General features: G+C 33.7%; 1 protein-coding gene across 2 annotated transcripts in view; it reads right to left on the reverse strand.

The window, feature by feature from the left end:
* Positions 1-27,243, reverse strand: part of NEMF (nuclear export mediator factor) — a gene marked incomplete at both ends in the record, with an annotated part of 41,686 nt that overhangs the window by 7,849 nt on the left and 6,594 nt on the right. The window contains 21 exons of one of the 2 annotated variants that reach the window (XM_084240567.1): positions 1,394-1,443; positions 1,566-1,608; positions 2,924-3,200; positions 4,192-4,312; positions 4,398-4,456; positions 5,153-5,210; positions 6,553-6,665; positions 7,399-7,461; positions 7,833-7,936; positions 14,540-14,628; positions 16,259-16,322; positions 16,637-16,828; positions 17,066-17,274; positions 17,361-17,438; positions 18,431-18,493; positions 18,865-18,940; positions 19,021-19,091; positions 20,174-20,247; positions 21,672-21,758; positions 22,685-22,752; positions 23,742-23,890. In XM_084240567.1, the coding sequence (XP_084096693.1) occupies positions 1,394-1,443; positions 1,566-1,608; positions 2,924-3,200; positions 4,192-4,312; positions 4,398-4,456; positions 5,153-5,210; positions 6,553-6,665; positions 7,399-7,461; positions 7,833-7,936; positions 14,540-14,628; positions 16,259-16,322; positions 16,637-16,828; positions 17,066-17,274; positions 17,361-17,438; positions 18,431-18,493; positions 18,865-18,940; positions 19,021-19,091; positions 20,174-20,247; positions 21,672-21,758; positions 22,685-22,752; positions 23,742-23,890 (2,108 nt within the window). The remainder of the gene's footprint in view (positions 1-1,393; positions 1,444-1,565; positions 1,609-2,923; positions 3,201-4,191; positions 4,313-4,397; positions 4,457-5,152; positions 5,211-6,552; positions 6,666-7,398; positions 7,462-7,832; positions 7,937-14,539; positions 14,629-16,258; positions 16,323-16,636; positions 16,829-17,065; positions 17,275-17,360; positions 17,439-18,430; positions 18,494-18,864; positions 18,941-19,020; positions 19,092-20,173; positions 20,248-21,671; positions 21,759-22,684; positions 22,753-23,741; positions 23,891-27,243) is intronic. The other variant, XM_084240568.1, reaches the window with a different exon arrangement.

The raw sequence follows: 27,243 nt of genomic DNA on the forward strand, positions 1-27,243 counted from the left end.
AACCTTCTTATATTCATTTACTTATGTCTTAAAATAGATTTTCAAAGTATATTTCTAATGGCATTTCCCAAAACACCTGTATTCACAGCAATTTATTACTACTGAAATATTGTATCACTTTATAAATAACAGTAGTTGCAGCTTTATGGCTATTTCTTTAATCCAGAACTCAAAAGCCTTTTAAGGCAGAAACTTTATATTTTACCTTCTTATTGTATATTTAGTATCTAGCACAGTGCAATTTACTCAGAGTTCTAATTGTTTTAATGATTGCATTTTCAACCAAAGGGCTTATCGTCCATTCCAACATAGGGTCTCTTCCTAGAGTGCTTTACTAGTTTTAGTCTTTTTCTCTTCTTAGTAGCTGTCTCATTCATACCCTTCCTTCTGCCGCCACCTTTCTATTTGCAGCTGGAGAACACCTATATTTAAAAAAAATAAGACAGGGCTTCCCCGGTGGTGGATCAGTTGAGTGCTGGGTTGCGAAGCTGCCTGCAGCCTCCGCAGTGCCGGTTCGATCCCTGGCCACCGGGCGAGGGTCCCACATGGCGCGCAGACCTCCCCTGCTGCCCACTGCTCCCCTCAGCAGTGTACTTCGGTCCTTCTGCCTGCTCTGCTCCCTGCTCTGGTTCTGGTGAATTCTCTCACCCTCCCACCCTTCTGACTGTACCCAGTGCTTGTATAAATAAATACATAAATCTTTAAAAAAAAAAAAAAAAAGACAACCATGTCTTCTCTGTTACAGAAATCTTTAATTAGCTTTGAGCTATACTTGTCAATATTACCATAAAGCCAGTCTGTCCATTTAGTATACTGCAATCAAACTGTAAGTATTTATGTAACAGAAGGTCTGTCTCATGTCACCTGACGTATATCACTGATGATAGCGACAGAATAGGGCCTTAAAACAGATAAAGTGGGCCTCCCCGGTGGCGCAGCCGTTGAGCACTGGGTTGCGAAGATGCCTGCAGCCTCTGCAGCGCCGGTTTGATCCCCGGTTGCCAGGCGAGGGTCCCATATGGAGCACAGACCTCTCCTGCCATGCCCACTGCTCCCCTCAGCAGTGTACTTCGTCAGTCTGCCTGCTCTGCTCTCCGCTCTGGCTCTGGTGAATTCTCTCACCCTCCCGACTTCTGACTGTACCCAGTGATTATATAAGTAAATAAATAAATCTTAAAAAAAAAAAAACACAGATAAAGCTATTAATGCTGAATATTAAAAACTAACAGACTTGTGCTAAATCTTGATAATTTAATATGGGAGGTCTTTATTTTTTATTTATTTTTCTAATAATGGGAAGTTTTTAGAACAGTCAAGTATGTTGTCATAAGTGAGTCGTCAATTAAAAAAAAAGAACACATGCTTTTCTGTTAGATAACACAAATATGTTTACCTTCTTTCCTTGGCTGACAAATGTCTCCGGCTCTGTAATTTACTGTCATTCTGTTAAAATTAAAACAAAAAAAAACACAAGCAAATACTAATAATATCACTACTATTAATTTTTCAAAAAGTAAAATTAAAAAGTACATGATATTCTTTGTAGAAGTTTAAAAACAGCTTACCATATTTGAAGATTCCTCCTTTGAAGTCAATTTCTGGAGGGACCTATGAAAACAGAAAGAGGAGTCCACTAGCCCATAAAAAGCACTGATTTACAAAGTTCCAAGACATTTCTGTATCATAATTGTTGGCATTCCTACAAATTTTCAAGTTTGGTAAAATTAGAAAAAATAGAAACAAATTGCTCATCTCACATTTTTATATATATATATATGTATGTGTGTATATATATATATATTTTTTAAAGTTTTATTTATTTATTCATACAAGAGCTGGGGTACAGGCCAGAGATGCAGGGGGTGAGAGGATTCACCAGAGACAGAGTGGGGAACAGAACAGGCAGACTGACCAAAGTACACTTTTGAGGGGAGCAGCAGATGAGACAGGAGAGGTCTGCTGTGCCATGTGGGTAGCTCCCTGGACGACCAGGGATTGAACTCATGTTGCAGAGTGTGTGGATTGCTTCATAGTATGGTGCTTAACTCCTTGAGTCACCAGAGAGGCCCTTTTATATATATTTTTAAATAGCTCATGAACTCTTCATATGTGCCAGGCATTGCTAGGTGTTTTACATACATATATTGCTCCCCGAAACCCTACGGAGGATTATATTCCATTGCAGCAAGAAAAAACTGAATCTTAAATACAGAGTAACTTGCCAAGGACACACCCTGATACTCAATTCTGGTTTGTCTGACTTGTAAGCCAGTCTCAACTCCAATGATCATGTTTTCGTAACTATGGCATTGTTTACATGGTGATCAGTAAGATTTTAAAGTTAATAAAACAATTTTTTGGATGGAATTATTTTTCTTACACTATTAGCATTTCTAACCATTTGCAAATGTCTATTTTACCCCTTATTTGGCCACTTATATTTACTGTACTTTTCCATCCTAGGCCCTGGGAATTTCTTTAGCCAGATCCACCCCCCAGTTAAATGGTGAAAAGGTAGTAAGACAGTAGGACAAAAGCACTGAAATCAATCTTGGTATCATTTTTGTATGGATTCATTCTTCATCATTCCCACCTTATAAAATTTTAACTTATGGTTTTTAATTAAAATTACTTTTGGGGGCCTCCCTGATGGCGCAAGGGTTAAAGTCTCAGTGCTATCAAGCTATCTGCAGTCACTGCAGCACGAGTTCAATACCTGGCCAGGGAGCTGACCCACATGCTGCAGCAGACCTCTCCTGTCTCGCCTGCTGCTCCCCTCAGCAGTGTATTTCAGTAGATCTGCCTGTTCTGCTCCTCACTCTATCTCCGGTGAATCCTCTCACCCCCTGTACCTCTGGCCTGTACCCCAGTTCTTGTATGCATAAATAAGTACAATATAAATCTTTAAAATAAATAAAATTACCTTTGGGATTGAAGATGTGACAAGTCAATAGTAGTATCAGGATAATTTAATGTCTCTTCCCCTTCATCCTTTGTTCCACCATTAGGCTCCCGATCTTTTACTACCTCATCAGATTCCCCATCTTCAGAGTTTTCTTCTTGAATTAATTCTTCATTTAGTTCATCACCACCACTCTGAATAGTAATATCCTCTTGGTCAACCTGAGTCATAAGTTCCATTTCTACAGGAGTTTCAAGTAATTCCTCTTTATCTTCTTCACTGCTACTGTCACCTCCATCTGTAGAATCACCATAAGGAAAGTCACCTACCACAGCAAAGCCAGATGATTCTCTGAAAACCTCATGAAAATATTGTACTGACTCTGTTTCCCCAAAAGATCACTAGAAAAATGCCTGATCATCCTCAAAGGGTGACAAAAAGATTCTTTGTGTTATTAATTAGTTGTAATAAATGATCTCCAATAAATCTCCAATAAATGTTTTGGTCATTGCAACAACTTCTACAATGAAAACTATACCCTGTCTTTGTAAGGTATTTCAAAAAAGTGACAATATAAGAAGTTCTATAAATTCTGACACTTTATTCTAAGTTGCATGTGAGAACAGAGATAATACATGTTATATAATTGGCACAGAGCAAGTATTTATAGTTTTGCAAAAGGAGCACTATATAGTTACAATATGGTCTAGTTGCCTCCTCTATAATCTACACAAAGTCTTGTAGCATTATAGTTGTAAATAAAACAGTGCAGTATTACTCCTAAAAAGGAATGACTCTAGGAGAAAGAGGAAAAATAGTTTAAAGGGTATAGTTTTTATAGTTCCTTCAGGTAGGCCAGTAAATTTATTTTAGCAACATGCTTGCTCTTTATTTAATACAAATACATTATTAAATCAAGGTAAATTCTCATAAGAAATTGCACTTGTTTTAAACTCCTTTGTATCACTTCTAACTCTTAAACCCAAAGGTAAATGCTCATTCATAAATACCTGAGTCTATCTCTGTTGAACACATTTATTCCTTACCTATTAAATACTGGTTTGACTATATAAGCATATAATCAAAAATATTTGTTATGCATCTAATTAAATATTTTACAATTCACTAGAATAAGAACTTGACATTTCCAAAAACAAAATTCAGTAAAATTGATAGCAAGTGTTCTTTTTTGGTTACAATTTTCCCAAAGGAGCTATGACAGTCTAAAAAAGAATCTAGAAGCAAAATTAAACAATATAAAATGTTGAAAGTTCCTTTTATAAAACTACCTAATTGTTCCATTTCTTCTGATATTAGTTCACTTGTACAGCTCTCCAAAGTCTCCATGTCTTCATCCTGCACTCTGACTTTTCGTTCACCCCGATGTCTCCAAACACAAGACTCATCTACCTACAGAAAGAGGTTTTCTTCACTGATGGAACTTTGTTAGACTAATAAAAATCAGAAAAAATATAACAAAGAAGCTGAACAGTACCTTAAAGAGAAAGCTAAACCCCATCATTAGATATGAAGGAGGAAGAAAGTTCTTTTTTCCTACAAAAGATAATGCACACAAATGCATTAAAATGTAATTTCTCCATTTTATACTAGCAAGATATCTGACACTACTGGATACAACTGTTTTTTTCTGTCTCTGAAGGAACACTTCCCATTTATAGAATTTGGCATTATGTATAGGAATAAAAATTAAGAAAGAAAAAATATGAATACTTGCTTTCATTTTTTACATCAGTTAGACCCTGAATAATCAATTTTTTTTTTAAAAAAGGGCATGCTGTACTTCCTTATCCTTATAAACTATGAAAAAATACATTCTCATTAAGAAAAATAGCCTAGGGATTAAGCCTCAGCGCTATCACTACTTCAGTCCACGTTTGATCCCTGGCCAGGGAGCTAACCCACATATGGCACAGAAGACCCCCCCCCCCACCTCGCTTGCTCCCCTTAGCAGTCTATTACAGTAAATCTGCCTGTTCTGCACCCCACTGTCTCTGGTGAATACTCTCACCCCACGCACCTCTGGCATATACCCCAGGTCTTCTATGCAAAAAACAAATAAAAAATAAAATTATATACGAAGATGACATGACAATTACTAACTTTGCTACACAAAGGCAAAAATGTCCTTTATTTCCTAACAGACTTCATATATGAAATCAGATTTGCTTCTGAGACTATTTAGTAGATGGTCTCTATATCTGTCTCCATCATCCACTGCCAGGTTATTACCTCTAATCATGAAGCTTCCCGTTGTCAAATATTCTCCAGTTGGTGCTGTTTTAGACACCTGAGGAACACAGTTACAATTATACTCTTGACTTAATAGTTTTTTTTCACTTGAGAAAGTAAAATTACATTCAAGTAAGCAGCAGTTATGTTTGAAGTTTATAATTTAGAAAAATTTCTCAACATTGACGAGGTATCTTTCTGATGATATACTACTTTGGCAATAATAAAGAAAAAAATAATGAAGGATGCACTATATCAGTAATTTCCAAATACTATGGACTACAGGCAGAACTGATGTACGTATTTCCTCCAATGCGAGAGATAAGAAGTAAAATCAGAATTGTTTAGATAGCTTATCATAAAGCCATGCTTACTAAAATAAAACTATTAAATAAAATCCTTTCTGGAGATGCTTTACTTGGTACTCAAATAATCTTTTACTTTAGGAAATAAAGATGCCAGATTAAAAAAATATATATATTCTAATTTGGTAAAATAGGAATTGAGCAAGATAATACCACAATTTAAAAAAAAAAGTATATATATCTGTGAAATCCTCGTATCTCAGGGTCTTTATATTAGTTATAGTTTTATTAAAATAAGGGAATTTCATTATTAAAAAACCCATTTATAAAAGCATTAAAATAACTTATTAACAGCACTGAGGCAGTAAATACAATCCCAGAAGTGATAATTTTCTAAAGCAATATCAGACCATAGAAGATGAAAATAAATATAAATAGATATAAAATCTGAGAAGATAATGGATGAACTCTTTAAAATTTGCTGTATAATTTAGGAATTTGTAAAAGTATATCATTATCAATTATAATTCTTGAAAATGTGATAATCAATAGCAATGTTAAATCAAATAAGTAATGAAGTATCTCTAAATAAAACAGCAATAACCACAAAGAATGACAATTACTAAAACCAAGTAAGTGAAAAACTATTGAATATACCTATTTTTATGGAAGAACCAAAGAGAAATCAGAAAATCTGAACAAAGATTAACAGGAGAAAGACCTTTTAGGACAGCATGGCAGTCACAACTGGTAATCTATCCCACATAACCCTATAGCTCACTCTAAATTTAGGTATCTGCTCAAATCTTACCTTCCCAAAAAAGACTTTCTTCACACTTTCACACTTTATTCACAATGACATCCACTGACACCCTCTATTCCCTTAGTCTGCTTTTGAAGAAAAATAAAACAAAAAAACAAAAACAAATACCAAACCTTATATATAGTACTTGTTACCTAACATTACATTTATCATTTTCTCACCATCAAAATGTCAGCTCCATTAAAGTAGGTATTTTGTCTGTCTTGTCACTTCCATATTCTCAACATTTGGCAAAGTAGCTCTTAGTAAATTAAAAAGAGAGCCCTTATTACCTGATGATGGTACACCCACCAAGCACTGGTGATAACTCGGGCATCCCAAGCAGCACTGTAGCAAAGTGCCATTGTGCCAGCTTCCGTTAAGGTCCGAGGAGGAATTGGCTCACCTGTAATAACAATCCTATACCACTTCAGTACTTAAGTAGATACTTTCTACAGAGCAAGATAGGAAAATTGCATGCAGCATAAGCTCTTAAAGTACAAATATACATTCATTTCAATATTATAGAAAGTTACTATTTCTATTAAAAAAGGATTTTACATGGAAGGCTTTTAAATGATCTCAGCAGTAAATCAGAGAAGTATCCTCAGCATGATATTAAGATAGTCAAGCCACAAACATTGGAAGTCTTCCCAATTATTTAGATCTTTATTATCTTTCAATGATGTTTTATGTTTTAATGTATGTCTTACATTTCATTTTGGTACATTTATTCCTATTTTGTTCTTTTAATACTTGTAAGTAGATTTGTTTCATTAATTTCCTTGAGAAGACTAAGTAATTACTGTTTTTATGTAGCATGTATTAGATATAGTTGGCGTATAGTGTTGGTCAAGTCTTCTACTTCCTTACTGATTTTATAGCTAGTTACTGTATCCATGACTGAAAGTTGGGAGTTGAAGTCTTGAACTATTACTGAATTATCTCCTCCTGTTTCATGTTTCATTCTAAGTCTCTGCTACTGGGTGTATATATGTTTATAATTATTATATCATACTGATGGATTGACCCTTAAATCATTTTACAGTATTCTGTATCACTTGTAAATACTTTTGCTTTATAGTAAGCCAAAAATATTTTAAAGAAAGGAATTAAATTTCTGAATAGAAATACATTACCTGTTGGATTCTTAATTACACAGCTAGTAGCTCCGTGCAGATCAGCATGTACATAAATGTCCCCTTAAAGACAAATAAGAAATGATACCTTAAATCCTGTTTTTTTTTTTAATATGGAAAAGGGTTACAAATTTTAGTACTGAGAAATTAAGTTTTAAAACACTTCAGCTACAATGACTTTGGAGGATGGAAATCCATTTTGTTAATGCAGTAGAAAATCAGAAATCCAGCATTACAAACAGAAATAGTCACTTAACATGAGAATGAGGTATGACAGCACATATTCAACAACTCATAAACCATCAAGCATCAAACTCTTCCTACCAATTAAACCAATCAGACAAACTAATAAAGGACAAATATCTACACCTAATATTGAGATAACTAATCCAATTATTTTAGACAAAATGCATTAGAATTTTAATCTTACCTACCTGGTGTCAAGTATCTTTTCACAATTATTTCATTCTGTTGCTGATCTCGTCCACCTATAATTAGATAGTTCTCTGAGCTAATGAACCACAGAAACTTCTCAAACCTACCAAATTGAAAGGAAAAAAGTTAACATTCATTTATCTTATAGCTGCCTGATTTCACACTGTTCTTACAAACAAAGCAGGATACTATCCTGTCTTAACCTGTGTAGGTTAAGACAACCTGATGATTTAATTTTCTTAAGACATCAAGCCTGGATTTTACTGAAAACTCATGGTACAAATTGTCTAGGATATTCTCAAAGTCTTAGAAGAAAGCAATTAAATTCTGTTTAAAAAATAATCTCTTCTTTCCTCACATAGATAACTTCCTTAAACTTAAAGATAACGTTAACAATGAATTACACAAAGCAAATGCACAAAATGTAACATGGTTCTGAGGTTTAGCTCTCTTTCAATGAGTACTGGAAAGCTTTGTTACTAGTGGTAAGACAGAAAAGTTGTTTTCCCATTCTGCTTCTTTTTGAAAAAAAGATTTGTTTATTTTGCATACAAGAGCTGGGTATAGGCCAGAGATGAGGGGGGTTAGAGGATTCACCAGAGACAGAGTGGGGAACCGGACAGGCACACTGACTGAAATACACTGCTGAGGGGAGCAGCGGGTGAGACAGGAGAGCTCTGCTGCACCATGTGGGTTGCTTCCTGGTCAGTGGGGATCTGCAGAGACTCATGCTACAGAAACTGTGGATTGCTTCATAGTGCGGTGCTTAACCCCTTGCGCTACCAGGGAGGCCCCCCATTCTGCTTTCTAATCAACTGAACATTTACATATATGACATTCTTATACTTTTTTATGCATAAGACCAAAAACTGCCATTGGAAGTGTAAAATTCTAACTTTTCTCAAGAGACAAAATAATTTAGGTTTTCATAATCAATACATATCTTCATGATACATTTATAAAATGACTCAACAGAAACAAACACAAATATTTCCTATTTCCTACATAACTGCTGAGAAAATTTTCTTTATGGTTTAATCTACAATTAAAAAAAAAAAAATATGGAGGCCTCCCTGGTGGCCTAGGGGTTAAGTCTCAGTGCCATTACCAGTTTGGTCTGAGTTCGATCCCTGATCAGTGAGCTTACCCACATATGATACAACAGATCCCTCTTGTCTTGCCCACTGCTCCCCTTTGCAGTGTAGTTTAGTAAATCCACCTGTTCTGGCCCCTACTCTGTCTCTGGTGAATCCTTTCCCTCTCCACCCCCCACACCTCTGGCCTATACCCGAGTTCTTCTACACGAAACAAAAAAAAGTATGATTAAAGATGACAGATTGAGCACAAGTATTAAACTCCCACATATCCCCCAAAATAAAACAGCAAAATAATTTTATTACTATTTTCTAATCTGATCTTTTAATTAATACATATACATGATTGAAAAAAACTTTTAATTTTATAAAAAGGTATCCTGAGAGGTCTTGCCTCCCTTCGTTTTCACCATGACCAAACAGGGAGCCACTGTGATGAGCTTCCTGTTTCTTCATACTTACAAAACCTAAAACAAAACTATTTTTCTAACCTTTTCCTCTTTTTTAGACACAAACACTTTTCTGTATATTGCTTTCTTTGTTCACTTAAAAATAAGCATCACTTAAAAATAAGCACTGCTGAATATATGTACTATACAACTACCCTGTTGATTGTGAAGAGGTTTGTAAAAAGACATAAATCCTCAAAGAAAATGGGTAAGATAAATCAAGGATGTATTTTGTAATCATCCTAGAAAAGGAATGTATAACTAATAGATGAATTGAAAATAATCAATAATAAAAAAGGCAGTAAGACAAAAAAAAAGAACAGAGAACAAATGGCAAACAAAAACCAAAGAGTAAGAAGGGTAGATTTATACCCAAACAAATCACAAATTATGTAAATGTAATCAATACTCCAGGTAAAAAGCAAATATGTCAAAGCAGCAAACAACGACAAAGATGCTCCTTTAAGATACAAGAATATATAAAGGTTGAAATATAATGACAGAAAAAGATATATGATGTAAACAGTAATCAAAAAAAGGTTGATTTAGTGATTTTATCTGATACAGAAAAAAAAAACAAGTTAAAGGACATTTTATTAAAGTTAATAAAAGGTTCAATTAACCAGGAAGATATAACATTTCTGTACTTTTATCATCTAATTATATAGCCTCATATACATACTGCCAGAAGTAAAATTAGAAATGGACAAATCCATAATCATGTGATAGTTACCTCTCTCAGAAATTGAGAACACCATTAAAAAAACAGAAAACAATCATGGGTAAAGATGATAAAGACTTAAATGATAATACATTTTATTATATGATTAATAAAATATATATAAAATAAAATTTCAAAAATGATTAATACATTTTACCTAACTGATATTTAGAGAAATGAACTGAAAAACTGTGGAATTGACTTTTTTTTTTAAGCTATCTATGAAACATTTATAAATAAAACTAACCATAAATATGCTGTACCATAAAGCAAGTTCCAAAAAAAAATGTCAAGGGCTGAGATAATTCAAAATACCATCTATGAGCATTATGCTAGAATTTAATTAAAAAAGCCCAAGACCTCCATATATTTAGAAATTAATATACCTCTAAATGTGAAGAAATTCAATGAAAATTCAGAACATATTTTGACATAAAAGATAATAAAAAATCTACATTAAAAAAAACTTTTCAGATTCAGTTAAAACGATGCTTAGATGGAAATTTATTGCCTTAAATATGTATTACAAAAGAAGAGTGGTGGGGGAAAGGAAATAAGCTTCATCTCAAGAAATCAGGAAAGGAACTGCAAATGAATTCCTAAAAAAGTGGAATAATGAAAATAATAGAGAGCAGATATATAAAGAGGAGATCAATAGTTATAAACTGACTTTTAAAACATATTAATAAAATGTGTTTTTGATTGCTGAGTAATATTGCATTGTGTATATGTACCACATCTTCCTTTTTTAAAAAAAAAACATTTCTTTTATATTAGTCAGGACAATTTAAATTTTTTTTAAAGATTTATTTATTTATTTATACAAGCACTGGGTAAAGTCAGAAGCGCAGGAGGGTGAGAGAATTCACCAGAGCCAGAGCGGGGAGCAGAGCAGGCAGAAGGACCGAAGTACACTGCTGAGGGGAGCAGTGGGCAGCAGGAGAGGTCTGCACGCCATGCGGGACCCTCCTCCAGTGGCCAAGGAGCAGCTGGGGATCAAATCGGCGCTGCAGAGGCTGCAGGCAGCTTCGCAACCCAGCGCTCAACCGCTGCGCCACTGGGGAGGCCCTGTATCACATCTTGATCCAGTCATCTATTTTGGGGCATTTGGGTTGTTTCCATAGCTTAGCTATTGTAAATAGTGCTGCGATAAACACAGGAGTAGAGGTGCCCTTTTGAATTAATGATTCTGTGTCCTTTGGATAAATACCTAGGAGTGGAATTGCTGGATCATATGGAAGCTCATCTTAGCAACATGGATGGAGCTGGAAGGGATCATGCTCAGCGAAATATGTCAGAATGAAAAATACCAGATAGTCTCACTCATAGCAGGAATTTAGTAAACCTAAATAAGGGACCAGGAAAAAGACTAATTATAATAAAGTAAAAATCAAAATCAACAAGCAACTATAAACAAGAGACACACTACCCGGGAGGTGGGGAGGGAAGAGGGATTAGGGTCAAAATAAGGGGGGTGGGAATTGTATGGGGACTATAACCAAGATGAAAATGCATACACTGTGCAAAAATGAAAAATGATGTAAGAAATATATAAAATAAAATAAAAACAAACATATTAATAAAATGGACAATCCTCTGGTTAGACTAATCAACAAAAAGGCACAAATAACAACCATCATGAAAATGAGAGATATCATTAAAGACTGCAGGGATGTTTAAAAGTTCTTCAGTGGAATATTAAAAATATTTGATCAGTATAATTAAAACTTCAAAGTCTTAGAAAAACACTGCTAACCAACATCAGAAAATTTGAGTAGTTTTATATTTACTAAAGTATTTGAATCTGTAATGAAAAGTTTTCCCATCAAGAAAACTTCGTTACTACTCAGCTTCAAAGGTAAATTCCATAAAACATTAGAGGACAATAATAAACGAGTATTTCCCAGTCTGTTTTATGAGGTAATACAACCTTGCTATCAATATCTAATAAGACAAAAATTATAAGTCAATCTAAGTCATTCATAGAGATGAGAGAATAAGGAGAAATGAGAGAAGTGAGAGGACACATTAAAAATCAACAAAATTTTGAAAGTAGGAAAACAAAGGAGTAGTCAGTCTCAAGAAGTGGAATCCTGAGTTGACAAATCAATTTTACACTGTACAATCGATACAAAGCTTAAAAATGGCAGCATAAGATACTATAGAAATAGGGATTACGATGGGGTTTATAAACAGGAAAATGAGTGAAAATGAATGAAATGAATGAAAATTCTGATCAAGAAGCAGTTACTTTTCTAGATCTTTTCAGCTCTGAACATGGTAATAACTGCCCTTTCCATACCCTAACAGAAAGCCAGAAGTTAATTCTTCTAGAATATAAAGAGGATCACTCAGATAGAGACAATGTGAAATAGTTATAAGTAAGGGTAAAAACTGCCCTGTAAAACAGGCAGGTAAGTAAATGTAACTACTGGTTACTAAAATTCCCCAGCTGATTATTTACACTGGGCTCTCAAAATGCTAACAGCCAGGTTTTCATTTTATAAGCAGGAGCAAAATGGAATCTTTTCTGGAAAATGAGAACACCTCAAGAAGAAAAAAGCTAAGGGCATTGAGCAGCCCACATTAAATAGACCACACTGGTCATTTACAAGCCCAACCCACCTAAAAAAAAACTTCCATTCAGCATTTTAAAGTTCCACTATAAAATACAAGCAAACAATCAGTGGTCACCAGACATTAATAAAAATCTCTAAATGGTGGAAACAAAACCAATAAATAGAAAAAAAAAATGGGGGGTGGGGGGAAGATAAAAGATGTGCAAGAAAAGATTGTAAATTTAATATATAAAGAAACCAGAGCAGGAAATTATAAAAGAGAAACATTCAAAAAAAGAAAACAACTTTAAATTAGAACAAAAGATAAGTAGTTGAAAAATAGAAAATGCAAAAAATTTGAGGACTTGGGGATCCCATATTTAAAAATAAGACTTCCAGAAAGAAAAAGAAGACAAAACAGAAGAAAACAAAACAGGGCACTCAGTTTCCTAAGAAATATTAAAAAAAAAATTCTCAAACTAAAAGCTTACAAATTAAATAGACCCATAAGTACTCAGTGTATCGATAAAAACATCCTTACCTACTACATTGTGAAATTTTGGAAAATTGAAAGGAAATAAAAAGATTATAAGTTTGTACAAAAGCAAAATTAGGTTTCCTATTAAATATCAATTATCAAAATGACATAGGACTTCTCATAATCAAGTCTGGAAATTAATACAAGGACAATGCCTTTAACATTTGAGGAAAATGTATTCTCAAACTAGGGCTCTCTTGCCTAGTCAAGCTGATAATTAAGTGTAATTAATCTGTTATATACCCCTTATAATGAAACTTCTAGAACACATACCCCTCATCAATGAAGAAAAGGAAGTATGAGATCCAGAGGAACAGGTGAAGAATACTTCCAGGATAACAATAAAAGAGATTTGTAAATGTTTAATGTAACCAATATAAAACAAAGCAGATAAAAAATTCCAGAAGAGACTTCTGCAAGAATAGGATACTGGGCCTCCCCGGTGGCACAGAGGTTGAGCACTGGGTTGCAAAACTGCCCGTAGCCTCTGCAGCACCGGTTCGATCCCGGCCTCCGGGCAAGGGTCTCACATGGTGCTCAGACCTCTCCTGCTGCCCGCTGCTCCCCTCAGCAGTGTACTTCAGTCTGCCTGCTCTGCTCCCCGCTCTGGCTCTGGTGAATTCTCTCACCCTCCCGCGTTTCTGACTGTACCCAGTGCTTGTATAAATAAATAAATAAATAAATCTTTTAAAAAAAAAAAAAAAAAAAAGACTAGGATACCGATAGAATTCCAATGTGTTTGCACACACTTGGAACAAACAGTGGAGATAAATTAATAAGAACAAAAATAAAAGAAAGCAAATGAAACAAGAAGATACTTAATAATTTCAGGAAAGACAAAAAAGCTAAGGAAAACAAAATAGAAACCCATGATCAACTCTGGCTACAATTTAAGTATTACAATATTGATATTTTATTATAAATAGTCAATATTGGCACAGGGTAAAAATATGATAATAATAATGTTAAACATTTACAATAATGTTCATATTAAATACCAATTTTGATAAAATATACTATAATTACACCTAGAAATTATGTGTGTGTGTGTGTCATGGAACATTAGTGGAAAGAGTTTCCAATGGGAAGATATTAATAGTGTTAAACAGGACAATAAGAAAGCTGCAATACAAGCATATTACAACAGGTATGGAGGTAAATACCAAGAGTCGCAAAAAAAACTAAAAGTAGTTTTTTGGAAGGAGAAGCAATAGGATAGGGTAAATAACTAAGGGCTACTGGTTTTTAAAACAAACTTTACAGAAGTGCTTTATTTTCTAAACAATATACATGCATAATACTGATAAAAACAATTACTGTTTTTTTAAAAAGGTGTTAACACTTACCAATATACTTTTCTTGCTTTTTGAATAGAGGTAACTGTTTGGACTTCTTTTAAGGTTTGTTTTGTTTTCTTTTCTGCTGATTTGAATGCCTATTAATAAGATAAACATTTTTTAAATAACCTATTAGGAATTTATTTAACACCAAGTAAATGATAAGAGTATGAAATTACTTTTTTGATGGCACAAAATAGACAGGAAAATAATGAACAAGTATGTTTAGCTTGAATATTAAAATAATTTAGCTTGAAAATTTACTGATGACATATATTTGCTCAAGACTTATAAATTAAAAAGAATACATTCATTTACCAGATACTGAATGCCTACCACATAACAGGTTCTGAGCTAGATGTTGGCAATACAATAGTGACCAAGACATTTACACACACACACACACACACACACACACACACACATACCCCATCCCACTGGAATCTAGGAGAAGAAACAAATATAAAACACATAGTTATTTAAATAAACATATAGTGCTTCTAAGGATACTCTAGAAGTATAATAGGTGAACCTAATTTATAGTTGGTTATGGACAAAAAAGAGATTCTTTGAGGAAATGGTATTTAGGTAAAAGCCTGAAGGATGGCAAAGCATAGGAAGAAGAGTTCTACAAGCAGGAAAAAAAGGCCAGCTTGACTAGCAAGCAGTAATCTCAGGGTAAAATACCAAGAAACAAGGTTGAAGAGGCAGAGGGTCAAGTTATAAAGGCCACTCATTTAACAGATGATATTGTGACTATATTCCAGACAATTCCAGTCACAATGATATTGTGACTAATTCCAGACAATTAACAAAACAATTACTCTGTCTCTAGTAGACAGAGTAATTAACAAAACAAGGACTCTACTATCATGCAATCCACATTCTAAAGGGAAGATAAAAAAAAACATTGTGTAGTGTGTGTGTGTGTAGTGTGTGTGTGCTTTTTCTAAGAAGGAAAACAAAAGTAGAAAAAAGAGTGATTGAGGGTGGTACTATGTTCAATAAGAGCGGTCAGGAAGGCCGGAAAAGTCTCATTTAGTAGACCTATGAATAAAGTGAACATAAAACCATAGAAATTTTGAGGAAAGAGCTTTCTTGGTAAAGAGCACCATGTGCAACGGTCCTGAAAAGGCTGCATGGGGCACTGCTGCAGGAACAGCTAAGATAGCAGTATAGCTGGAAATTATATGTAACGAGAGCAGTAGGCCAAGGGAAGGGCTCTGAATTATCTTGAGTAATATGGGAAACAACTGGAAGATTTTTGAACAGAAATAACTAACTTCAATTTTGATTTAAAAGGATCACTATGGCTGCTGTGATAAGAACAGATTTCTCCACTTCAGAACTGGGAAAAAGGCTAAAAGGTGAGAGACCCAGGAAGAGTCAAAGTCCATGTGAATACAGAGATTACGGGGGCCAGTTTCTGGTTATCTAAAGGAGAGGCAAAAGAATTTGTTGATGGATTGGATATGGTTTACAAGAGAAGAGTCCAGAGGTTTTAACCTGAGGAAAGAGAAAAATAAAGGTTCTATATACTGAGATGGGTGAAGACAAGGAGCAGTTTTCAGCAAGAAAATAAATACTGGAAATAACACATTTTAAACAAAATTAAATTCAAAAGATATTTCTGAATTAGAAAACCTCACCTAAACAGAAGAAATTCTTGAGGCCATTAAACTAAATAGGGAAAAATAATTAACATTCATTCTAAGAAATATTAAGTACCTTCTCAGCAGCTTCAACAGTCTTTTGTGTTTTCTTAGCAGCATATCTCTTATGATCATAATACCTAAAAAACATATTTCTCTTAAATTTTAAGTAAACTATTTTTAAGTTTCCTATTTCTAATATTAAAACACTTAAATCACACAGAACATCAGTTGTGCACATTATGCAATTTTGTATTGTATGTTCAGTATGAAAATAAAGTTGTATACTGCACAAAATAAGATCTCAAAAAATTATCTTCACCCCAAAGTACAAATAGGCAAAATAATGATTTTTCTAATCTATAATATTCAAACTGATTTACTGGAGATAATACTTTACCTAAACTTTATATATTCCCCCCCCCTAAATTTTATACTTAAATTTAAGACTTACTTTTTGGCATTGGCATATGCTGACAAGCTGAGATCAACATCAACAAGTAATGGCCTATTTTTCTGTGGCTTCTGCAGTTGTTTATTCTTTTGCTTTTTCTTTTTTCCTTTTGGTGGTTCGGTTTCATTTTTCTCAACATTGGTATCATCATCAACATCGTCATCTTCCTCCTCTGATAATAAGTATGGATTTCTATTAAAAATATTCAATAGTATTTCACTAATGTCAATGATAACACTTTATTTTCAATTTTTTTCTCCTTGAATTTTAAATTTACAGAATTGTGATCATTACATATTTGAATGAATATTAATTTTTTCTGTATCACTGAGGATAAATTTACAAATAAAATTGTATTTTTTTATGGCTATACTAACAAATAACAAAATAAAAACAAGCATCAACTGCTTAACTAGAAATCAAACTTACCTTAGCAACATTGTAACATGATTTGTTTGTAGTTTTAATTCTTTGATTGCATTTGCAACAGGATCTCCTTGAGCTTGGGCTTCTTTCACAATTATCCCAATTTCTGTCCAGTCTATTTGGTTGGCTAAAGCACTTCGAACTACCTGAATGGCTCTGTCAACTATTTGCAGGTTCATTTCTATGAGTTCTCCTTTAAGTTTGTCTATTTCCTTAAGAAAGAAACCAAAAATATTACTGTCATGCCAGTTAATGTTACCACTTTTGAGAAAGCATTTGAAAAAGCTAAGCATAATACCTGAGCCTGTTGAAGAGCTTCTAATCTGTTTTCGTGATCCTTTCGGACATTATCTAATTTCTTCAATGCTTGTTTCTCCTTTTGTTGATAAAATAGATTTTATTAAAACTTAGATTTCTCTTATCTCCTATACCTTCTCTTAATAAGTCTCACTATTCCCTACTTCAGCCCTTTAATGTTGTTACTTAGCTAGCTCAAGTTCCTCTTAGTCCACTTCCAAGGTCTATCTTACCCTGAAGTTGTTTCACACTCTAAAATCACCTCTGCCTACTTCCATTCCCTATATCGGAAGGTATTTTCATTACTGGTTATATTTATTGTACATAAGATTTGCCCCAAAAGAACTTGCATTATTCAAGCAGGCAGAATTCAGTACATTTTTCTCAAGAGTATAAAAGTATAAAGTTTGGGGGAATGTGGTCTTAGAGAGTATATATTTCCAAAATAATCTTTTTATTTTACTGCTGCTTTTCATAGAAGGGTTACAGGGAGTAACAGAATTTCTGATTGTTATGCTCATATTTTAAGACTTCATATATTTTTGAAAAATCAAATCTTGAAATAAAAATGTGGGCATTTCCTATAATTGTTGGGCAACAAATGCTCCAAAAACATTTTTATATGTGCCAGGGAAACATGACATATTAAACTCTCCTTTGGGGACGCACAATACACAATGGTTATTAAAGGCCCAAATTTAAAAGGGCACTTAAAAACTGAGCTACAACAAATATACTCATTTGTACTTATTTGTACAGAAAAAAACTATACCTATTCCTTTGGCCCATTTACAAACCATCTCAGAATAACAAAATCTGAGAAGCTTTGGGTTGCTGCAATAAAGCAAATCATACTAGGATATAAATAACTGGCCTCGTCTCCCCACTATTTTCCATTTCAAATAAGGCTATTTGAGACCTCCCCAGAACCTTTATCAGTAAGCCAAGAGACTAGGACAACCCCATACCACTTCTAAAAGGCTGTCCATTCCTATATGAAAAGCATCATTCACCCAGCAAACCACACTATGACTAAATGGTTTAATAAGAATGTTTTCAATAATACCATACCTGCTGTAAAGCTTTTAAATCTATTTTCTGACCTTCTATCTTGGAATAAAATTCATCCACAGCCTTATTTTTTTTAAAAAAAGACAAAAACAACAGACAATAAGTAGCTGGGGGAAAAATATGGTCTCTAGTTCAACTTATATGCATAGAAGTTTAAAGTTCATTTTGTTTCATACCACTTAACAAATTTTCAGTAAATTTATTATATAGATAAATAGTTTAGAATCAAATTAAGTTCAAATATTTATTTCATCCTGAAATAAAACAGTAACAAATGTTTTCAATAGTTTATATCTGTGACTTACTAATATTTACTGCCAGATACATAGTGACTATACAGCAAAAACACTTCTCACTGGGCAACCAAAACAAGCTCATATTAGTTTAACAACTCATATCTGTTAACTGGTTAAAAAATAGAACTGGAAACCCACCTTATCAAATGATTCGAATTCTATATATGGACATTGTGAATGTTGAGAAAACAAGAAAGGATGAAATTCCTCATACCTGTAAAATATATTTATTATATCATACTCAAGAACATTAATAAATATCCAAAGCAAATTGTCCCATGTCTAAATGCTTACGTGAGTATGTCTTCAGTTGGTTTATCTATGTCCAGGCTTGGTTTTACTTCTCTTTTCTGAATGATATAACCCTATAAAGATCCAACATTAAAACTCATTTCTATCCATAATTAAGGAAGATTTACTTTCCATGAATGTTATTAACTTTGTTATTTGACTTGTGAAATTATAAGCTGCATCTGTTTATCGCTTCTAAAAATAATAGGAATTATTAGAAATACTGCTTTATTCATATGCACAAGAAAAAACCAGAAAGGGGATAAACGAAATAACTAGGTATTTGATAAAGTTGTGAGAATCTGTATGCGCATTTTGCTTTCCATTTTTAAACGTTCTACAGTTTTAAAGAGCAAACAAAGCACTTTACTTCCAGAAGAAAAAGTCCTGGGTTCACTTTGTTGGTAGAAAATTCTAATCATTTAAAAAACTGGGAAGGTATATTTGAACTGAATTTAAGTATAATTAATCAGAAGTTTTTCTGTAAGTTACACTTTGAATAGGGAAGAACAACACTCAAAAAGTATGAGGGATATAAATGGCCAAATTTTTGAAAAGTACTAGCAAATTAAAATAGGCTTCTCTATTTAAAATCAACCTAAGGGTCTCCCTGGTGGCATAAGGGTTTAAGATGCAACCTATGAAGCTATTCGCAGTCACTGCAGCACGAGTTCGATTCCCTGGCAGGGAGCTACCCACATGATGCAGCAGACCTCTCCTGACTTGACCGCTGCTCCCCTCAGCAGTGTATTTCAGTCAATCCTCCTGTACTGCTCCCTACTCTGTCTCTGGTGAATGCTCTCACCCTCTCCCCCTGCACCTCTGGCCTGTACCCTAGTTCTTATAATGCATAAATAAATAAAAATCTTTATTTAAAAAATTAAAAAATAAAATCAACCTAAGAGGAAATATTTTCAAAGTGTTCATCCTTTCGAGACTGTCAACTAATAGTTCTCTAAAAGGTAAGGTACAGAACAAAAATCACATACCAAAAGCCAATTTAAAAAAACCCAACTACCCCAGAATAAGCATATCACAACTATCATTTTCCAAATTACAACAACAATACATACAATAATCCCTTAATTAACACTTAAATTTGTCAATCTAAATAAATAAAAACACAACAATATACAATAAGTACACATGGTGCTACCTTTCCACTGAAGTTAGATGTTATTTTCATATAGTCTTCTGCTTTCTGCAGACAAATGAGTATTTTTTCAATATCTAACAGGGAAATAAAAAAGGAAAAAGGGGGTGTCAATAAAGTAGCAATCAACTTATTAAAAAACTACATAGGAAAAGTATTCAAGAAAAGCAGATAATTTTATGCTTATAATTAGTACATGTAAACAGTGTATGTTTTGTCAAGCCTGTTGTTCCAATACCTTTTATTGAATCTGTCTTTCCCCTCATGACTGAAAGGCATTTTGTTCATAAATTAAAATCACATATACATTTGGGTCTGTTTCTGGATTCGTCAGTCTGTCTATTCCTTTTCCAAAATTTTAATATTTTAATTACTGTATCATAATGTATTTTAATCTATGAAATGGTTATTCTCCATTATTACTATTATTTTCCAGTTTTCCTGAACATGTACATGCTTCTATTTCACATACATATCAGATTTATTTTCTTTAAAACATTGCGATAGCAAAAATAATACCATCTATTGACTTTTTGATAAGGATTGCACTGAATTAACATATTTCAACACCATTCAAAAGTGTTCACTAAAACATTCATTTTGAATTTTTAAACAAAAAAAAATTACAGCATAAAAATTATCCCTAAACCTTAAGAAATTACATATAATCCCATGGGGCCTCTCTGGTGGCGCAAGAGGTTGGGATGCAGCCTATGAAGCTATCCGTAGCCACTGTAAGCGCGAGTTCGATCCCTGGCCAGGGAGGTGACCCAAATGGAGCAGCAGACCTCTCCTGTCTTGCCCACTGCTCCCCTCAGCAATGTATTTCGGTACATCTGCTTGTTCTGTTCCCCACTCTGTCTCTGGTGAATCCTCTCACCCCCCACACCTCTGGCCTGTACCCTTGTTCTTGTATGCATAAATAAATAAATCTTTTTTAAAAAAAGAAATTATATATAATCCCAAAATACAAACATCAAGAGTGATTGTTTTTTTGCCACACATGAGAATCTGTAGAAAATTTATCAAACACCAAACCTTCCATTTTCTATGTATTTCCTCTAGTTGTTTATTGTTCTAATTAGGCTGTCAAGTTAGGTTCTCTTAAGTAGTTAAAAAAAACCTAACTCATCATATGCCATACTACAGTACTTAATAGAATTAAATTGCATGAATAATGTTTCTAGGTACACTCCAAGTTTTGAATCAGGTAAATAATTCACCTCTCCAAGTTTTGTACCAACTGTTTCAAGTTAACTAACCACTTCAAAAATTTAGAATATTCTAAAGTCAAATGTAATAGGGAGGTCAAAAGGCTGAACTGTACATTACTGGAGGTGAAGTGCCATATTAGAAATACTGTATCCATTACGAATTCATTTGGATAGAAAACTTAGAGCTAAAATAATTTGAAGTAAAGCCCTACCTGCTTTCTTACTATTTTCCCAGAAATAACTTTTACAGTTTTTTAAATGGACATATTTGTACCATGCAGACATACCTTTACTTTCTAATTTTTCATCTACTTTAACATTGCCAGAGAATCCATTTTCTATCAGACAGTGTTCAATGAGAGCTGGCCCATAGGCTATAAAAGGAAGGTATATTATATTTAATATTTTCTTATAAAATTTAACATTCAAAAATATACAAATTTATACCCCAACATAAATGATATACTTAAAACAATAGCTGCTAAATGTAACAGATAGTTTAACTTATTTTAAAATGCTACTAGAACTGATAATTCAAGTACTTATAGACACTGGAGAATACAATGAAATTATTGAAGTCAGTGCAAAAACTATAGGATTTTATAGAATTCAGCTACATACAAAAAGGATTATAACTAGGAATACAAGGTTGGTTTAGCATCCAAAACTGGTTAATGACACATATGATGTTAGCAGAATAAAAAAATAACAGAAAAAAACCACACAAATTTTATGCATGCTATACTAACAGTTAGAAAGCCCCAAAGATAACTTTTTAAATACATTCTAATTTCATATGAGAGGAAGAGTAACTCCTTAATGCTCAATAAGCAAGGGAACCTGCCCATTTCTATGTGCTCCCCAGATTCCTTAGTATAGAGATGTGATGATTTTCTCAAATATAAAAGTTTATTGGATTATCTTTACCTGGCATTAAAAATATCTGACAGATTCTTGGGTAACTCAAGACCCACTAAAAAAAAAAAAAAAAGCCTCAACAAAGTAAGTGGCTATTAATCCCAAAGATTTATGTTGGGGGGAAATAGACTGTTGGGGGGAAAAGCTTACAACCAGCACTAAAGAGTTCAGTAACACTTCAAGTTATACATAATTATTGCTCTTAAATTTAACAGGTAAATAAAGGTAAAGCTTCCTTGAAAATAAACTATTAGGAAATATTAAACTCCTTTCTACGTTTATATTGTTCTAATTTCCTAACATAACTACCGGGGATTTAAATATATTTCTGAGAACCACAATATCCTGCAAACATTTCATTGCTTTTTATAGGATTACTCACGAAATAATGGGATAAGAACTCTTTTCAGTAGTTCGCCTTTAGGTGCACTGGTTATTATTTCAGTCAATCTGTGAAACAAAGTTGATACATTCCTTACTATCTTATATATAATAAACCTTACAACAATATTCATATTCATAATACTTTCACATGCATCAATTCACCTGATCTTTATAATACTCCAAAATATTAATGTAATTAGTTCACTTTGTGGGTAAGAAATTGGGTCATAAAAATAATTTATGCAAGGTTAGTAAGTTCCTGAACAACAGACTGGGACTTGAATCCAGGTGTTCTAGGAAAAAAATCAATACTTTTTCAACCAAGTTGTATTGCTTATATCACTGACATGTCCATATATGACATGAAAGAAATATTTTTTATATAACAGTTAAATGTTGTTTTGGGGAGCATGGTTATATATGTTGAAGAAATGGTGTTAACTTGAAATGGTGTTAACAACTCTTAAGGGTGCTAGAGGTCACTGTAGTTTCCAGATCAACATCACCTAAGAATTCGCTAGACCTGTATATTTATGGGCCCTAAACCAGATCTGGAGAGAAGAGGGTTGGGGGAGGGTCGGGGGAGCAGAAGTCTGTTTTATCCAAGGTCCCTCAGTAATTCTAATGAATGCTAAACTTTGAGATCTACTGCTGTAGACGATTAGTCAGCAAAAGTCCCCCAGTCAGAAGAATATAGCTACAATCAGCAAATTACCCCATCCTCTACAAGCACATTACCCCACCCCTACAAGCTTTCTCTAGCCAAACCAGAATTTCTGTCTCCTTTAACACCTGGCCCAATATATCCATATGTCCCCTCACTTTACCAAGAAATCATAAACATCTGAAGTAATACCAACCTTAAAAGTAAAAACCTTCCAAAAAAAGATTTAATTGTTTACACATGCACTATGGAATGCAAGCAGTTCAAATTTAGTTATTTCATCCAAGTAAACAAATTATTTTCTTATGTAACAATACTTTCATATTATAACATATGACCTATTTTACCATTTAATACAATATGAAGTGAGTTTATAAACCGAACATGTTACCTTTCCAAGGCAAGCAAAGGTTCAGCAGCTTTAGCATGATCAATTGGATAGCGTTCACGAACAGCAAATTTAACATCATCTGACTCATCAGTTCGGAATCTTAGGATATTTAAAATTAGATACTCATAATCTGTAAGAACAATGTTCCCCTGTAATAGATTAAAATATAATTTAATGCTTTTCCAAATTATTCTTGGAACTTCTTTAAAACTTTTTTTTTTTAAAGATTTATTTATATATGCATACAAGAACCGGGTACAGGTCAGAGATGCGGGGGGTGAGAGGATTCACCAGAGACAGAGTGGGGAACAGAACAGGCTGACTGACTGAAATACACTGCTGAGGGGAGCAGTGAGCGAGTCAGGAGAGGTCTGCTGCTCCATGTGGGTTGCTCCCTGGCCCACTGGGGATCAAACTCATGCTGCAGAGGCTGAGGTTTGCTTTATAGTGTGGTGCTTAACCCCTTGCGCCACCAGGGAGGCCCACTTCTTTAAAAGTTGAGAAAGAATATGTAGTCTCTTAAAAAGCCTAATCAAGCCAACAAAAATGAAGTTACAAACAAAACAGCATGTTAGTCACATCTAAACAGTGCTTCTTGGATTTATCCAGCACAAATTGCTAGATAAGACAAACATATTTAAAGACCTCATGTTTAAAACATCATGAAGAAATCTAGGGTAACTGTAGACTCATTGGTTTAAGAGTCTTATATATTGGTATAGTAGTCCAGTTTCATTCTTTTGCATGTGGCTGGCCAGTTTTCCCATCATCATTTATTGAAGACACTACGCTTTCCCCATTGTGTATTCTTGTTTCCTTTGTCATAAACTAGTAGACCAAATATGCATGAGTTTTATTTCCGGGCTCTCCAGTCTAGTCCACTGATCTATGTCTCTGTTTTTATGTCAATACCATCCAGTTTTGATGACTAAAGCTTTGTAATAAACTTTGAAATCAGGTAGCATGATGCCTCTAGCTTGGTCTCTTTGTTTAAGATTGCTTTGGTTATTCAAGATCTTTTGTGGTGCCATATGAATTTCAGACATTTCTGTTCTGTGTCTATAAAGAATTCCTTTGGAACCCCTTTGATAGGGATTACAATGAATCTTACATTGCCTTGAGTAATATGGACATTTTAATAACACTAATTCTTCCAAATCATGAGCATAGAATATCTTTCCATTTTTGTGTGTCTTCTTCTATTTCTTTCAACATTCTTATAGTTTTCAGTGAACATGCCTTTTACCTCCCTAGTGAAATTTATTCCTAGGTATTTTTTTTCCAACATATGAATTTTTTTATTTAAATTTTATTTTTATATTCCCCATACAATTACAACCCCCTTATTTTGACCCCAAGCCCTCCTTTTCCCGCCCCCCCACCCCCATAGAGTATCTCTGGTTCATAGTTGTTTGTTGATTTTGATATTTTCTTTCTTATAGTTATTCTTTTTCCTGGTCCCTTATTTAAGTTTTCTAGATTCCTGCTATGAGTGAGACCATCCGGTATTTTTCTTTTTCTTTCTGGCTTATTTCGCTGAGCATGATCCCTTCCAGCACCATCCATGTTGCTGCAAATTGCATGGGTTTATCTTTTTTGAATGCTGAGTAATATTCCATGGTGTATATGTACCACATCTTCTTGATCCAGTCATCTATTTTTGGGCATTTGGTTTGTTTCCAAAGCTTAGCTATTGTAAATAGTGCTGCTATAAACATGGGGGTACAGGTGCTCTTTGGAATTGATGTTTCTGTGTCCTTTGGGTAAATACCTTATTCCTAGATATTTTTATTCCTTTTGATGCAACAGCAAATGGGATTGTTTTTTAAATTTCTTATCATAATTAGCTATTAGTATATGAAAATGCCATAGATTTTTGGATATCGCTTTTGTATCCTGCAACTTTACTAAATTTGTTTAAGAGCAAAAAAATGAAAGCAACCAAAAAATACAGAGATAGAAGACAGAGGACATAGGGTATGTATGTATGTGTAGACACACACACGCATAAATTTTCAATTTAAAATAAAAAAGTCATGGGGCTGTAATGTATAGCATGGGAGCTAAAGTTACTGATACTATACTGCAAAATTGAAAAATGCTAAGAAAAGATTGTAGATAGACACTGTAGTGATCATTTCACAATGCATACAACTATCAAGTCACTATATTGTACACCTATGTCAATCATATATCAATTTAAAAAAAAAACTTTCTAAAGGATACAACTTTCCAAATTTACTATAGAGACTGAGGATAGGGGTTGCTTGTATTATTAAAATACAAAGCAATATATCCACAAAAATATTCTCAAATGCATTAACAACAGCTGAGAAGTTGATCATAAAAGATAGTGGGAACAGCCCCCATTTCACAGAGAATGACATGTGGCAAGCTAAGTGGCTCTAGTAGATAGGGCCATCATTCACCTTGATCAGAGATATAGACAACTATAAATTACTAGGTGTTTAAATAGTACCTACTGCTAAAGATTCTGACTTCAAAGTAACCATGCATTTCAAATACTTATTTAACTTAAAGAACAGGAAAGTTTACTAGAGAACAAAAGTAGAGGACCACATAATGTCTGGTTCAAGAAGCTATGACCTAAAAAAATATACCTGGTCAAGGAAAAAGACTAATTATAATAAAGTAAAAATCAAAATCAACAAGCAACTATAAACCAGAGACACACTACGTGGGGCAGTGGGGAAGGGAAGGAAGGGGGTAGGATCAAAACAAGGGTGGTAGGAATTGTATGGGGACTACAACGAAGATGAAAATGCATACATTGTGCAAAAATGAAAAATGATGTAAAAAATATATAAAATAAACAAATTAAAAAAAAAAAACCTGGTCAAAGAGTCAGGTATATATTCAATAAATGTTTTTTGAATCAAATAATGTTGTTACCAAGAAGATATAGAATATTTCAAGAAGGGAGTTACTTCCCTGAAATGGTGCCAAAAATAGTCTTTGAGATAGTCCTCTACTCTCATAAAAAAAAAAAAAAGCTTTGCGATCAAGTAATTTTTGAAAATATGTAACATGTCCCCCTCTAGATGTATATATATGTATCATTATCATATTAAAGGTGCTATTAAGTCAAACATTTTTTTAACCTAACTTTACTGTCAAAGCACCTCAAACTTTTATGACTATAAGACCCAGTTTTCTAGGAACACGTATTATCTCATCAAAGTGGCATCCTAGGAACATGCTTGTATTTGAACAAATACATTCATATTTGTACTGAACATATTTTGAGAATACTATGCTTAATCTGATATATTCAATAAACGACTTTCTGATCTTATCTTCCTGTCCCCACAATCTTTCCAAATGGAAATAATTACAAAGAAAAACTCAACTAGACACATCACAGCAAAACTACAGAAAACCCAAGAGAAAAATTTAAAAGCATCTAGGCAAAAAGGACAATAATATAATTAACACTGATATCAATAAGGATAATGGTCATCAGAAGATAATATACTATCTT

The sequence above is a fragment of the Talpa europaea genome (genome assembly GCF_964194135.1).
Source record: "Talpa europaea genome assembly, chromosome: 8".
NCBI classification, from domain to species: domain Eukaryota; kingdom Metazoa; phylum Chordata; class Mammalia; order Eulipotyphla; family Talpidae; genus Talpa; species Talpa europaea.